Genomic DNA, 10,879 nt, shown 5'->3' with positions numbered 1-10,879 from the left:
CAGACCCAACACACAACGTTAGTTGCTATTTGAACGATAGGGACAGGCCTGTGGTTATGGAGTCACTTTGAATGAAATGACCCCCACCCTTCTCTCTCTCTCACACACACACACACACACACACACACACACGCCCCGCAGTGCAGCTGCTATGTGGTCTTCTGTAGGTTATTAGAATGGGAGCAGCTGTCTGGAGAGGAGAATGTGAGTGCTGTGTGTTGGGGTAGGCGTGGCGTTGGGGGGGGGGGGGTGGGCTTTTATCTCTGCCGTAGCAGCAGGGGCCTTCAGAACACCCCTCATCAGCACTGGGTGTGTTTGTGTGTGCCCACGCACGTGCGCTCACGCCTTTGTGTGGATATTCCTCTGTGTGTGTGTGTCTGTCAGTTAGAGACGGAGAGAGGGAGCAGGAGGAGAGAGCGGCGTCCTGCAGTGAGCTGAAGAGCTGGCCTCCGTCTGACCGCAGTGGGAGTGGCTCCTGGGAGGGGGGGGGGAGTGAGGGATGGGGGGGGGGGGGGGAGCGTGGGTGTGTGTGTGTGTGAGCTGGGAGTCTTCTGTCCTGCAGAAGAGAAGGATATCTCTCCTCCCCCACCTAGCCTTGGTCTCACACAGGGCCTCCAGGTCGACATCAGCAGCAGTGCTGGAGTTGCTATTTGTCGCTCTCTCTTTTTGTTTGTTTGTTGAGCGTATAGTACTCAAGTACTTACTATATTGGTAAATACTATATTAGTACTTACTTTTGTGGAAAGGTCAGGACCCTGAGCATTTAAGTCTAGCTGCTGCTTTAGAACCTTGTTGGTTTGTCTGGCGTCTCTTCGAGTTGGGATCTCTTTCTGGATCTCAGAGCCATGGCTAAGGTTCAGAGGAAGTGATGTGTTAGAGGCAGATTTGATTGGAGGTTTATTAATATATACTATTCAAATTATCAACTGTTGATTATGAGCAGTTCTGTCCTGTATTTGAAGGCAAACCACTGCCCAGAGACAATGTACTAATGTGTGACTGTGAGCAGTGAGGTATGCAGCCTGCCTAATGGGTTGTATTACAGTAGGTATCACAGTAGTAGAGGCCAGGGGGCGGGGAGGGATTGACCAGGGGTCAGTCCTAGTAAACACACCTCCAATGGCATCTTATCAAAGAGCTCATTCAGCCCTCCTCAATCTGAATCAGCCAATAGCACAGCGCCTTGGAGGGAGAAGGCTGTCAAAGCTCATCTGTGCTTGAACCCTCCCCCTCTTTCCACCAATCACAGGCCATGATGCCATTGTGGTCCACAAGCAAACTATTTGAGATGTTCACAAACATATAAATCTTCTGGAGATGGACAGAGACAGAGAAAGGGGAAAGAGATGCTGAAAGGAGGTGTGGAGAAAGACTGATGGCGTACTCATGTTGAAAGTGGAAGCAGCAAGATCGAGTGTTGGATTAGGGCTTTTACTGTACCTACCAGTAAGCAGGCCCTGAGCTCACATTGGATGAATTAGTGCTGGCAGGCTCAGTCTAACACGCACACACACACATATAGATAGCAGATGCCGTTGTAGCCTTTAATTAGGATGGAAAAGTCAGGCGACAGGAAATTTGGCTCGTGTTTTGGAATGGATGTTATTGTCTTTCCTGCGTGTCATGTACCTGGTGGTGTGTGCGTGTGTGTTTTACTTCCTGTTAACAGATGATAGCGCACACATGCAGACACCCCGCAGCTCAGCCCCGGCCATACTGCCAAAACACCACATTCTGATCCACAGTCTGATCTGGTTACAGTGGACAAGGAGGAGATTTGTACCTTTACTGTTTGGAGAAAATGAGATATCTCGTGATGTAGGCAGCCGTGGCCGCGCGTGCTTGTTGTTTTTCCATCTAATTCTGTTATAGTATATAGATCCTTAAATAGGAGGGTGCTTATTGTTCCCGAGATCGTGTTGACCTAATTCGAGCTGTGTGTGTGTGTGTCATGTTGCGTGGTTTGTTTATCTCCAAGAGAAGTTGACCTCAACGCCACTGTGTGCATGGTGTGGGGTGAAGTGGGTGTGGGAGGCACTGGAGGCCAGAAGGGGGAGGGAGAGATGAAGGGATGACGGGAGGTGGAAAGAGAGAGTGCGCAAGGCCTGTGGTTTGCTCCGTCTCACTTACCTTATGCCGGGAAGAGAAGAGAGCAGGAGGCCTCTGTAGCTCCTGGCTGGCTGGCTGGCTGGCTGGCTGGCTGGCTGTTTTCCTGGCTGGCTGTTTGCCTGCCTGGCTGGGGGATATAAATAGCCGTCTTTGAATAGAAGGCTGCCGAGGGATAGAGAGAGATGTGGGGCGGTCAACGAGGGGGAGGACTTTGGCGCCAGGGCAGAGCGGAATGCCCAGCGTCCCTGTGTGGAAGAAGGTTCAGCCCAACCATCGCTGCACACACACACACACACGGGCAAGATAAAATGCATTACGGAGGGGAAAAGGGAAAATATTGTGTAACTCTATGGATCATTTATTAATGGTAGTATCCTCTCCATGAGGACAGGGGAACTTAAAGAGAGTCCCGGAGCAGAGTGTGGATATTTAACTACTCAGACCTGGGTAGAATGGTAGAGTAACAGGGTAGAGTAGCCGGAAAGGAGACAGGGCAAGGAAGAAGACAGGGCAAGGTAGGAGACAGGGCAAGGTAGGAGACAGGGCAAGGTAGGAGACAGGGCAAGGTAGGAGACAGGGCAAGGTAGGAGACAGGGCAAGGTAGGAGACAGGACAGGGTAGGAGACAGGGCAGGGTAGGAGACAGGGCAGGGTAGGAGACAGGGCAGGGTAGGAGACAGGGCAGGGTAGGAGACAGGGCAGGGTAGGAGACAGGGCAGGGTAGGAGAGAGGGCAGGGTAGAAGACAGGGCAGGGTAGGAGACAGGGCAGGGTAGGAGGCAGGGTAGGAGACAGGACAGGGTAGAAGACAGGGCAGGGTAGAAGACAGGGTAGGGTAGGAGACAGGGCAGGGTAGGAGACAGGGCAGGGTAGGAGACAGGGCAGGGTAGGAGACAGGGCAGGGTAGGAGAGAGGGCAGGGTAGGAGACAGGGCAGGAGAGGACAGGGTAAGAGACAGGGCAGGGTAGGAGACAGGGCAGGGTAGGAGACAGGGCAGGGTAGGGGGCAGGGTACCAGGGCTGTGGGAGCTGTTGTCCAGACATGCCAGAGCCATGAAGACATTCCTCAGCTGTTACTGAAAGGCTCAGAGCTGCTGCTGCTATTGCACCATACCTGTCACGCTCCACAACATGTTATTTAAGCTGACCTTTCAACTGGTCCACTCCCTTTTGACAGTGCTAGTCCTGTGTGCCAAGAGGGAGTGCAAATGACTTTTTCTGAATCCCTCCGTTCCTCATTCCTAGAGTGCATTTAGCTAATTCGCCACCACAAGCCACACACCAGCTAGCCTGAATTAGAAACACTGCTCCTTCTCCAGCTCCCTCCCCTGCTCTCCTCTCCCTGCTCCCCTGCTCCTCTCCTCCCTGCCCTCCTGCCAGCCAGGAAGAGGCATTGTGTGGATGAAGCCCGATGGACCGTATAACTTGGAGTGACCGAGCGGAAATGTGTTAGAAGAGAGTCTGTGAATGAACAGGTGCTAACGTGGTCTTTCTCTCTCCCTTTCTCTCGCCCTCCCTCCCCCCCCCTCTCCTGTGGCAGACGCTCGATGACGATGCAATGGCAGCGTGAATGAGGTTTGGCGTGGCGAGAGCTGAACGATGCCCAAGGGTGGGGGTTCCAAACTCCCCCAGCTGGAAGACTTCCCCCTCAGCACCGACATGGTGGAGAAGCAGGGTGGGAAGAAGGTAGGAAGCTCACCCTGAACACGCACACACACACATGCACACACACACACACACACACCCTGAAACACATGAAGCAGCACACGCCCACACAGTGTAACCCAGTTTGCAGATTCCAAATATTCATGCCTGCTATGTTAGGCCTATGTTGGGTAGACTTCACGGCCGTTTCTCATTTCCGGTTTTGTATTCCAGATTAAAAGTGTAAGATATCATTTTGCATTGTTACAAAATACAGTATGTTTTTTTGTCAGATTTTGTTATGCTAAGGACACTTGTTTGAAAACGACATTGAGGACTTAAGTGTCTTCTCCCCGTGCTTGATAGGACTTGTTTTTGAGAAAACTGGTTGTTCTGTTACCCAGTGCTGGTAGCTCAGGATCCAAAGCCATGTTTGCTGTGACCATGGCCAATGTTCCCTTTAAGCTACGGCCGCGCAGACCAGTGGAAGGACCCGCGCACTCGATTTTTCAGACCGCGCACAAAAATATTATTTTACAACAACGATAAATGTTCAGCTGGTTGGCCAAATGCGGCAAAGTCCCCTTCATACGTTTAAATGTCACTCTAGGCTACATGCAAGCTTTGAACAGAACAGCGACCCTGGCATTCAGCTCAAGTTTAAGCTTTACAGGCGCCCCCCAAAAAAAGGACAGTTTTACGTTTAAACACGAACGGCTCTATGAAATCGTTCAAACGGACACATGCGATGGTTCAGGTCGGTTGGTGAAGCTTTCTGACATATTTAGCTACGAAGAAGCTGGCGGAGTTCTCTGTAAACTTTGCTCAGAGTACTGAGGTCTTCGCTCCGACAGATTTCTATTTGCTCAGTGCGTAAAACAACTGGAAGGAACATTGACCATTGCTCAGCTCATCATGGTCTCACTGTCCACAATCCTGTGACAATTCTCATGGTGGCTGCTGCAGGTCTGGTCTAGTATGGACCGTCCAGTTCTGGAGGTGTCTCAAGGCTACACAGCACAATGTGTCAAATGGGAAACCCTTGATAGAACACAGTCACCTGTCATCTTATGATTCATGAGTGGCCCAGCTAACCCTGACCCACAAACAAACACACGGAGCTACCCCAGTTGCTGACAGAGGTCAACTCCAGGCTGTATACATGCCCTTCAGCCCAGTCGCCAGACCGGCCAGTGTAATGGCTTCCCTGGGCCCCATGTGACTGGCCCAAGGCTCTACATGGAAGACTAGTTAAGATGAGAGAGAGCTTGTTCTTCTCAGCTAGCGTATGTCCCTGGCTCAACATGGCTCTAGAGCCATACCCGTGCCCATCCTCTCTAAGCTAGCTTCACGGACAATCGAGGAGCAACAGTTGGAGCTGCTGTCACAGTTCTTCATGTATGCGTGTGTCTGGTGCCTGGGTTCAGACCACAGCAAGTCCACAGGTGAGCTGTTTATCGGCTGGATATAGCAGGGCCCCTGGGGGAACACACACCAGAGCAATAATCCTCCCTAGACATCTGGGTCTGGTACTATTACTTCTAGAGACACAGCTATTCATACTCTCTGTGGTTTAACTCCTTACCTAAGCCTAGGTGTGTTTGCATACTGCGTTTGTGTTAGCAAAGCCATGCTACGTAGCTGTGCTGTTCCGTCCTCATGTCAGCGGCTCATCCGATGGACAGGCCAGGTTATGCGTTTGGCCAGCCATAGAGAGGCTCAGAGCTCTGGGCAGCTAGCCTGCTAGGCCTGTATGCTACAGATCTAAGCTGCTGTCTGACGTGTGATCTAATGGGATGTATTTTGGGCTTGTGGAGGAGAGCTAGCCGGCTAGATTGCCGCTCTGGGGTTTATTTAGATCCTGTACACACATATAGACATCAAACACAGCAGGATTCCAGGCAGTCAGACATAGTCAAATAAAAGGCTGTACTTACCTACAGGCCAAAAACTGGACCGGCATAGAGACAAGACTATTTGATAGAGGGTTGGTGTATTCATTTGTAATAAGCTGTCTTATGGTCCAGGCATTTTGGTGATTGGATTTTAGAATTCATTGTGTAAGCCGAATCTAGGAGATAGAGGTTTGTGTGCGTAGTCTTGTTTCACCTGTCTTAATATCTGTTTTTATCTGAATCCTTGTGTTATTGTGGTTTGTGTGTGTGTGTTGAAGCTGTCGGTAGGACCTAGGCGCAGACTGATGAGGTCATGCTAACGGCTGGGTCAGCAGTGTTAAGGTGTTGCTGGTGCGCAGGCAGGCGTGGATGTACACCATTCTGCACTGGATTGCATCAGACTGTTGGGGAGGGTGGAGGAAACGAGGCAGGGGGGCGGGACAGAGACAGGGTGGCATAGAGAACGAGGGAGGAAGAGCAAAGAGAGCGGGAGGGGGGAGAGGGAGTGCGTGCGTGCGTGCAAGGGAGGAAAAAAGGAGCAGGAGAAAGAGAGCGAGGACTATTGCTAGGAGACCTATAACCAGGGTGTTGTGATGGCAGCTTTGAATCCCTGGCTTTCACAGCTGTCTTCTAATTCAGCTCTCTCCTATCCCCCATGTGCCACAAAGCACCATCGAAGACAGATTCTTTGTTTCTGTTGGCGTGTGTGTGTGCGTGCGCATGTTATAACCACCTGCTAAAGTAACGTGTGTTACTTTTTGTGTTTCTGAATGCTGTGAGTGCGGGGGGGGGGGGGGGGGGTGGCGGCAGGGTGTGTTTTTGTGGAGCTAGGAGCTAGCAGAGGCTGTTTGTCTCTACTGTAGCATGACATCATAGTCTCATGACTGGGGCCAGGCAGGAGGCGTGGCAGATCATGGGCTGGGGGAGGGAGGGGAGGGGCCTAGCTAGAGCAGCAAACGCAGAGAGAAAGAGACCGAAAGAAGAATAGAGCGGAGACTCGACCGACTGACAGAGAAGGACAGAGATCCGTAGAGCTCGAGAGAGGGCAGAGCTAGAGTAAGGAGAAGAGGAGGAGGAATAGTGCGTTCTGCAGCGAGCTCTCTCTTTCTCTCTCCCTGTGGTCTCCACGTGGTCTTAAAGACACACACCCGGTTCCACACTCAGCTTTGGACTAATCTCTCACACTCACACACACTTCCTGCCAGCTTGTTGCTTGAAATCAGTGTGTGGTTCAGCTTTTACAGATGGACCAGTTCAGTTCCTTGTAGCTGCCTAACCAGACCTTGTCCGCCGTGGAGCTAAGTCAGGGTTTAGGTGCTCCACATTCTTGCACCAGCTGTAGGGCCACAAAGACTGTGTTCCACATCACAGACAGATCGTCAGCACGCTCATGTAGTGAAGTGGACCTGCGAGCTGTAAGGGCCCCAGTCATAGCTGGCCAGCCCTCATGACTGTACTCCAGTCTTCTGGAGCGACCCAGGCTGGCCGGCTGACTGGACCCATCCCTTCCAGAGCGTCCTTTCTCTCCCTCCCAGCTCAGGCCTCTTGATTGGTTCAACTTGCTGTGCTCCTCAGAGCTGCTGTCCCTTTGGACCCCGTAGGCCCTGCGGTCGGGCCGGCTGCAGCACAGTTCCATTTTAAGAATCACGTTCTGCACAGCCCCAGGCTGGAGGAGGCTGGAGGCTGGAGCAGACAGACTGCTTGGGGAGGGGACACACAGCTGCTGGCTGTCCACTCGTTGTCTCTCTGTCTGTCGCTCTCTTTTCTGTATCTCTATGTGCCTACACTTCTGTCTTCGGTTAGGCCTGGAAAACTGCTACTACATTATGTATAGTGATTTGGGACTCGGTGTCACCAAAGGACCCCGACACGTTTTTGTCTCTCATTCACCTACATCGATGCTGGTCGCGTGACAGTTGTTTCTGTTCTGTCGTTTGTCCCGCAGGATAAAGATAAAGTACTGTCAAACAAGACTCCTAAACCCGACCGCAGCGATGGCGTCAAGGAGATGAAGGAGAAGGCTCCTAAGAGGAAGCTGCCCTTCACAGTAGGAGCCAATGGAGACCAGAAAGACTCTGATTCAGGTGAGACGCGAAGACCTCCCTTTCTCTCTCGCATGTCAGGTAGTAGCCATTTGCGGTGTGAGAGAAGGGGTTGGAAGGGTCTGGGAGGGGCACACACACAGCTGACTGCAGGGTTGGCCGAATGTGTGCGTGTGTGCGTGTACCTAATCCAGGCTCCTCTGGCGGAGTGCTGGATGGAACAGGAGAAGACCACACGTATTAGGAACCAATTACTGCAGGATTTGTCCAACACGAGGGTGAACAGAAGCTGAGGGTGAGGCAGGACACCCGTGTGTTTTCTTTAATATGGGGGAGTGGGAGCAGCCTGCTGCTTATTTGACCGGGGCTCAGGAGAACGTTTGTTGATGATGGTCAGGATCAACGTGGGCTTTAATACTAGAAAGCTGCGCAAGATCCTGCTCCATCTTCTCAGCTGTATCATGACCTGGATTGGCTTTGTCAACCAGTTTTGCCAGTTGAAACTGAGATAGAGGCCAGGTTAGCTGCACTAACTGAGTTTGTTGTGCTTTCAGACAAGTCAGGACTGGTCTCTGTGTGGCTTCAGAGCTGTTGTTTTAATGTGTTGTTGACATTGGCTGCTATTCCTAGAGGTCTGGAAAGCAGCTAACAAAAGGAAGGGTTAACAGCTGGCTGAGTACATTCTTTGCTTTAATATTATGATGGTCACTACAGGTTAGCTTTGTGTGTGTGTTTACGTCATTGAAACAGTACTTCCTCTGTCGGTTACTAGTGGGATTTTTTGTGTCATTTTGGAGCGCACTCTTTATGTTTGCGACCTGGTGGATGTGTGTGTGTGTGTGTGTGTGTGTGTGTGTGTGTGTGTGTGAGCCTGTGTGGCTAGCCTGAAGCCAGCCCTGTGAAGAGGCGTGACCCCTCGCTACTCTCCAACAGTGGTCGGAGGGTCTATTGTCATGGTAATGTGATCACCGCCTCTCAACCTCAAGTCTGCATGGCTCGCTCCCTGCCAGGGATTAGGCTGTGTCCCCCCTCCATAACAGACTCAGAAATGTATCTTTCTCCCTCTTTCAGCTGTCCTTTTTTCATGTTTCTGTCGTCCTTCTACTCAATCTTTGAGAATAATATCCTTTCAGCTTTCACTGTGTTGGTTATTTGTAGGATCATCTCTGTTCTCTGTGAGCCGTAGCACAATGTACGACCAATTTGTGTTTTAGACTGAACACTAGGGGTTCAGCTACACAGAAGCTGAACCAGAAGTTAGGGGTTCAGCTACACAGAAGTCACGGTTCGGCTCAGACATCACGGTTCGGTACAAGTTCGGTACAATGGAGGGAAAAGCAAAACAAAAATGCAGAAGGCACATTTTATTGTGCATGTCTCAGGCTGTACCACCTAGTGTCATATATTCTCTCCCCTGAGCTAGCTGCAACAGCCTGAAGTGTCTAATGCAGAGGTCTTCATCCCTGGTCCTCAGGGACCCCCTGTCCTGCACGTTTTAGATGTTTTCCTGCTCCAACACACCTGATTCAAATGAATGGGTCGTTATATAGTTATGCAGAAGCCAGTTAACGACCCTTCATTTGAATCAGGTGTGTTGGAGCAGGGAAACATCTCAAACGTGCAGGACGGGGGGGTCCCTGAGGACCAGGGTTAAAGACCTCTGGTCTAAAGTAGTAAGATGTAAACAGTAAACCATGAGAAACCAGGTTCCTCTACAAGTGAATACGGGCGCATTGAAGACGACATGTCAATTCCCATTGCTTCAGTGATTTTTTTTGGCCCTCTTTGTATGTGTGTCTGTGTATGTATATCTGATGAAGTACGAATACATGTACAGTTTCCACCCCTACTGAACACTGTCTTTGGGTTTCAGGAGTTGCCTGAATGTTTGTGTCCTATGTGGCTCAGCACTCCCAGGTCTGTTGGTACCTGGCTGGTTCCCCTCCTGCTGTGTCATTGTCTCTCCCATACACTAACCAGTGCCCTGCTTGTCTGTCTGATGTTTATCTCCCCACACCTGTGCTCGTGTGTGTGTGTGTGTGTGTGTGTGTGTGTGTGTGTGTGTGTGTGTGTGTGTGTGTGTTAGGGCTGGGCGATATCTCTATATCTTATATCTCTATGTAAAAAATGTACGATATTCAAAATATATCTCAATATGTTTGCATTAAAAAAAAAACATGATTCTTTTTTCCCCCCATTTGAAAACAACAAAAACTATTTAGATACAGTAGAACAGCTATTGTTACAAAGTACAAAATGTGTAGTGCAAATGTAAACAGTTGCCATAACATGGTACCTGCAACTTGACAAAATGGACCTCACATGGGACAATTCATGCAGAGGTCCTTATGTGACACGACAAAAAGAGAGCAGAAGAGAATTTTGCAATTTTCAAACACACAAACTGTGTATTTGTGTGTGAACACAGAGGAGGTTTTTTTAAAGTATTTGATATTCATTATATTTTCATGTTGTCAAAATGATTGCGATATTATCGCAAATATTTGATATATATCGCCCAGCCCTAGTGTGTGTGTGTCTGCGTGTGTGTATCCATTTGTGCAATTGTGCGTGCCTGTGCGCTTGTGTGAGAGTTCCAGTGCTTCAGGTCCGCTGGTAGATGGGACAATCTTTACCACAGATGAAAATGCTTCCAGAGACGGCACCGTAACAGTAATTATAAAAATGATGAATTGTAAAGCCTTAATTGTTAAGCCTCCTGCAGTGGGCTAGCCTTCACTCTCCTCTGGCCCTCAGCTCATCCCTCCCCTGCCTCTCACAACATCTACAGCGAAGGGATCGTTATAGACGTTGCCCGTGCCCGGTAGCATTTAGAACAATCAGTCTTGCATTAGCATTAAGCATTAGCCCCGGACCAATGGCTGCTCCTGTGTGATCTGGCTGGCTTGTTTGGTGCTGCAGCAGTGGGGCCTGTTTTGGAGAGCTCTGGGTTAGCTGTGTGTAGAGCTGTGTGTAGAGCTGTGTGTAGAGCTGTGTGGAGAGCTGTGTGTAGAGCTGTGTGTAGAGCTGTGTGTAGAGCTGTGTGTAGAGCTGTGTGCAGAGCTGTGTGCAGAGCTGTGTGCAGAGCTGTGTGTAGAGCTGTGTGGAGAGCTGGGGCGAGTGGGAGGGAGAGACAGTGACGTGCTCAGATCTTCTGCTACCCACGCTTCTCTCGCACTGGAAGGCTCACAC

General features: G+C 50.3%; 1 protein-coding gene across 1 annotated transcript in view; it reads left to right on the top strand.

The window, feature by feature from the left end:
- Positions 1-10,879, top strand: part of ankrd11 (ankyrin repeat domain 11) — an 83,469-nt gene that overhangs the window by 57,600 nt on the left and 14,990 nt on the right. Inside the window, 2 exon segments of the mRNA XM_084681797.1 lie at positions 3,647-3,792; positions 7,591-7,729. Of these exon segments, the coding sequence (XP_084537923.1) occupies positions 3,706-3,792; positions 7,591-7,729 (226 nt within the window). The 5' untranslated portion in view covers positions 3,647-3,705.

Source organism: Hypomesus nipponensis, chromosome 19, assembly GCF_054491055.1.
Source record: "Hypomesus nipponensis isolate SF chromosome 19, ASM5449105v1, whole genome shotgun sequence".
Lineage (NCBI taxonomy): Eukaryota > Metazoa > Chordata > Actinopteri > Osmeriformes > Osmeridae > Hypomesus > Hypomesus nipponensis.
The sequence above is the reverse complement of the archived record's forward strand: the minus strand, read 5'-3'. Positions and strand labels throughout refer to the sequence as shown.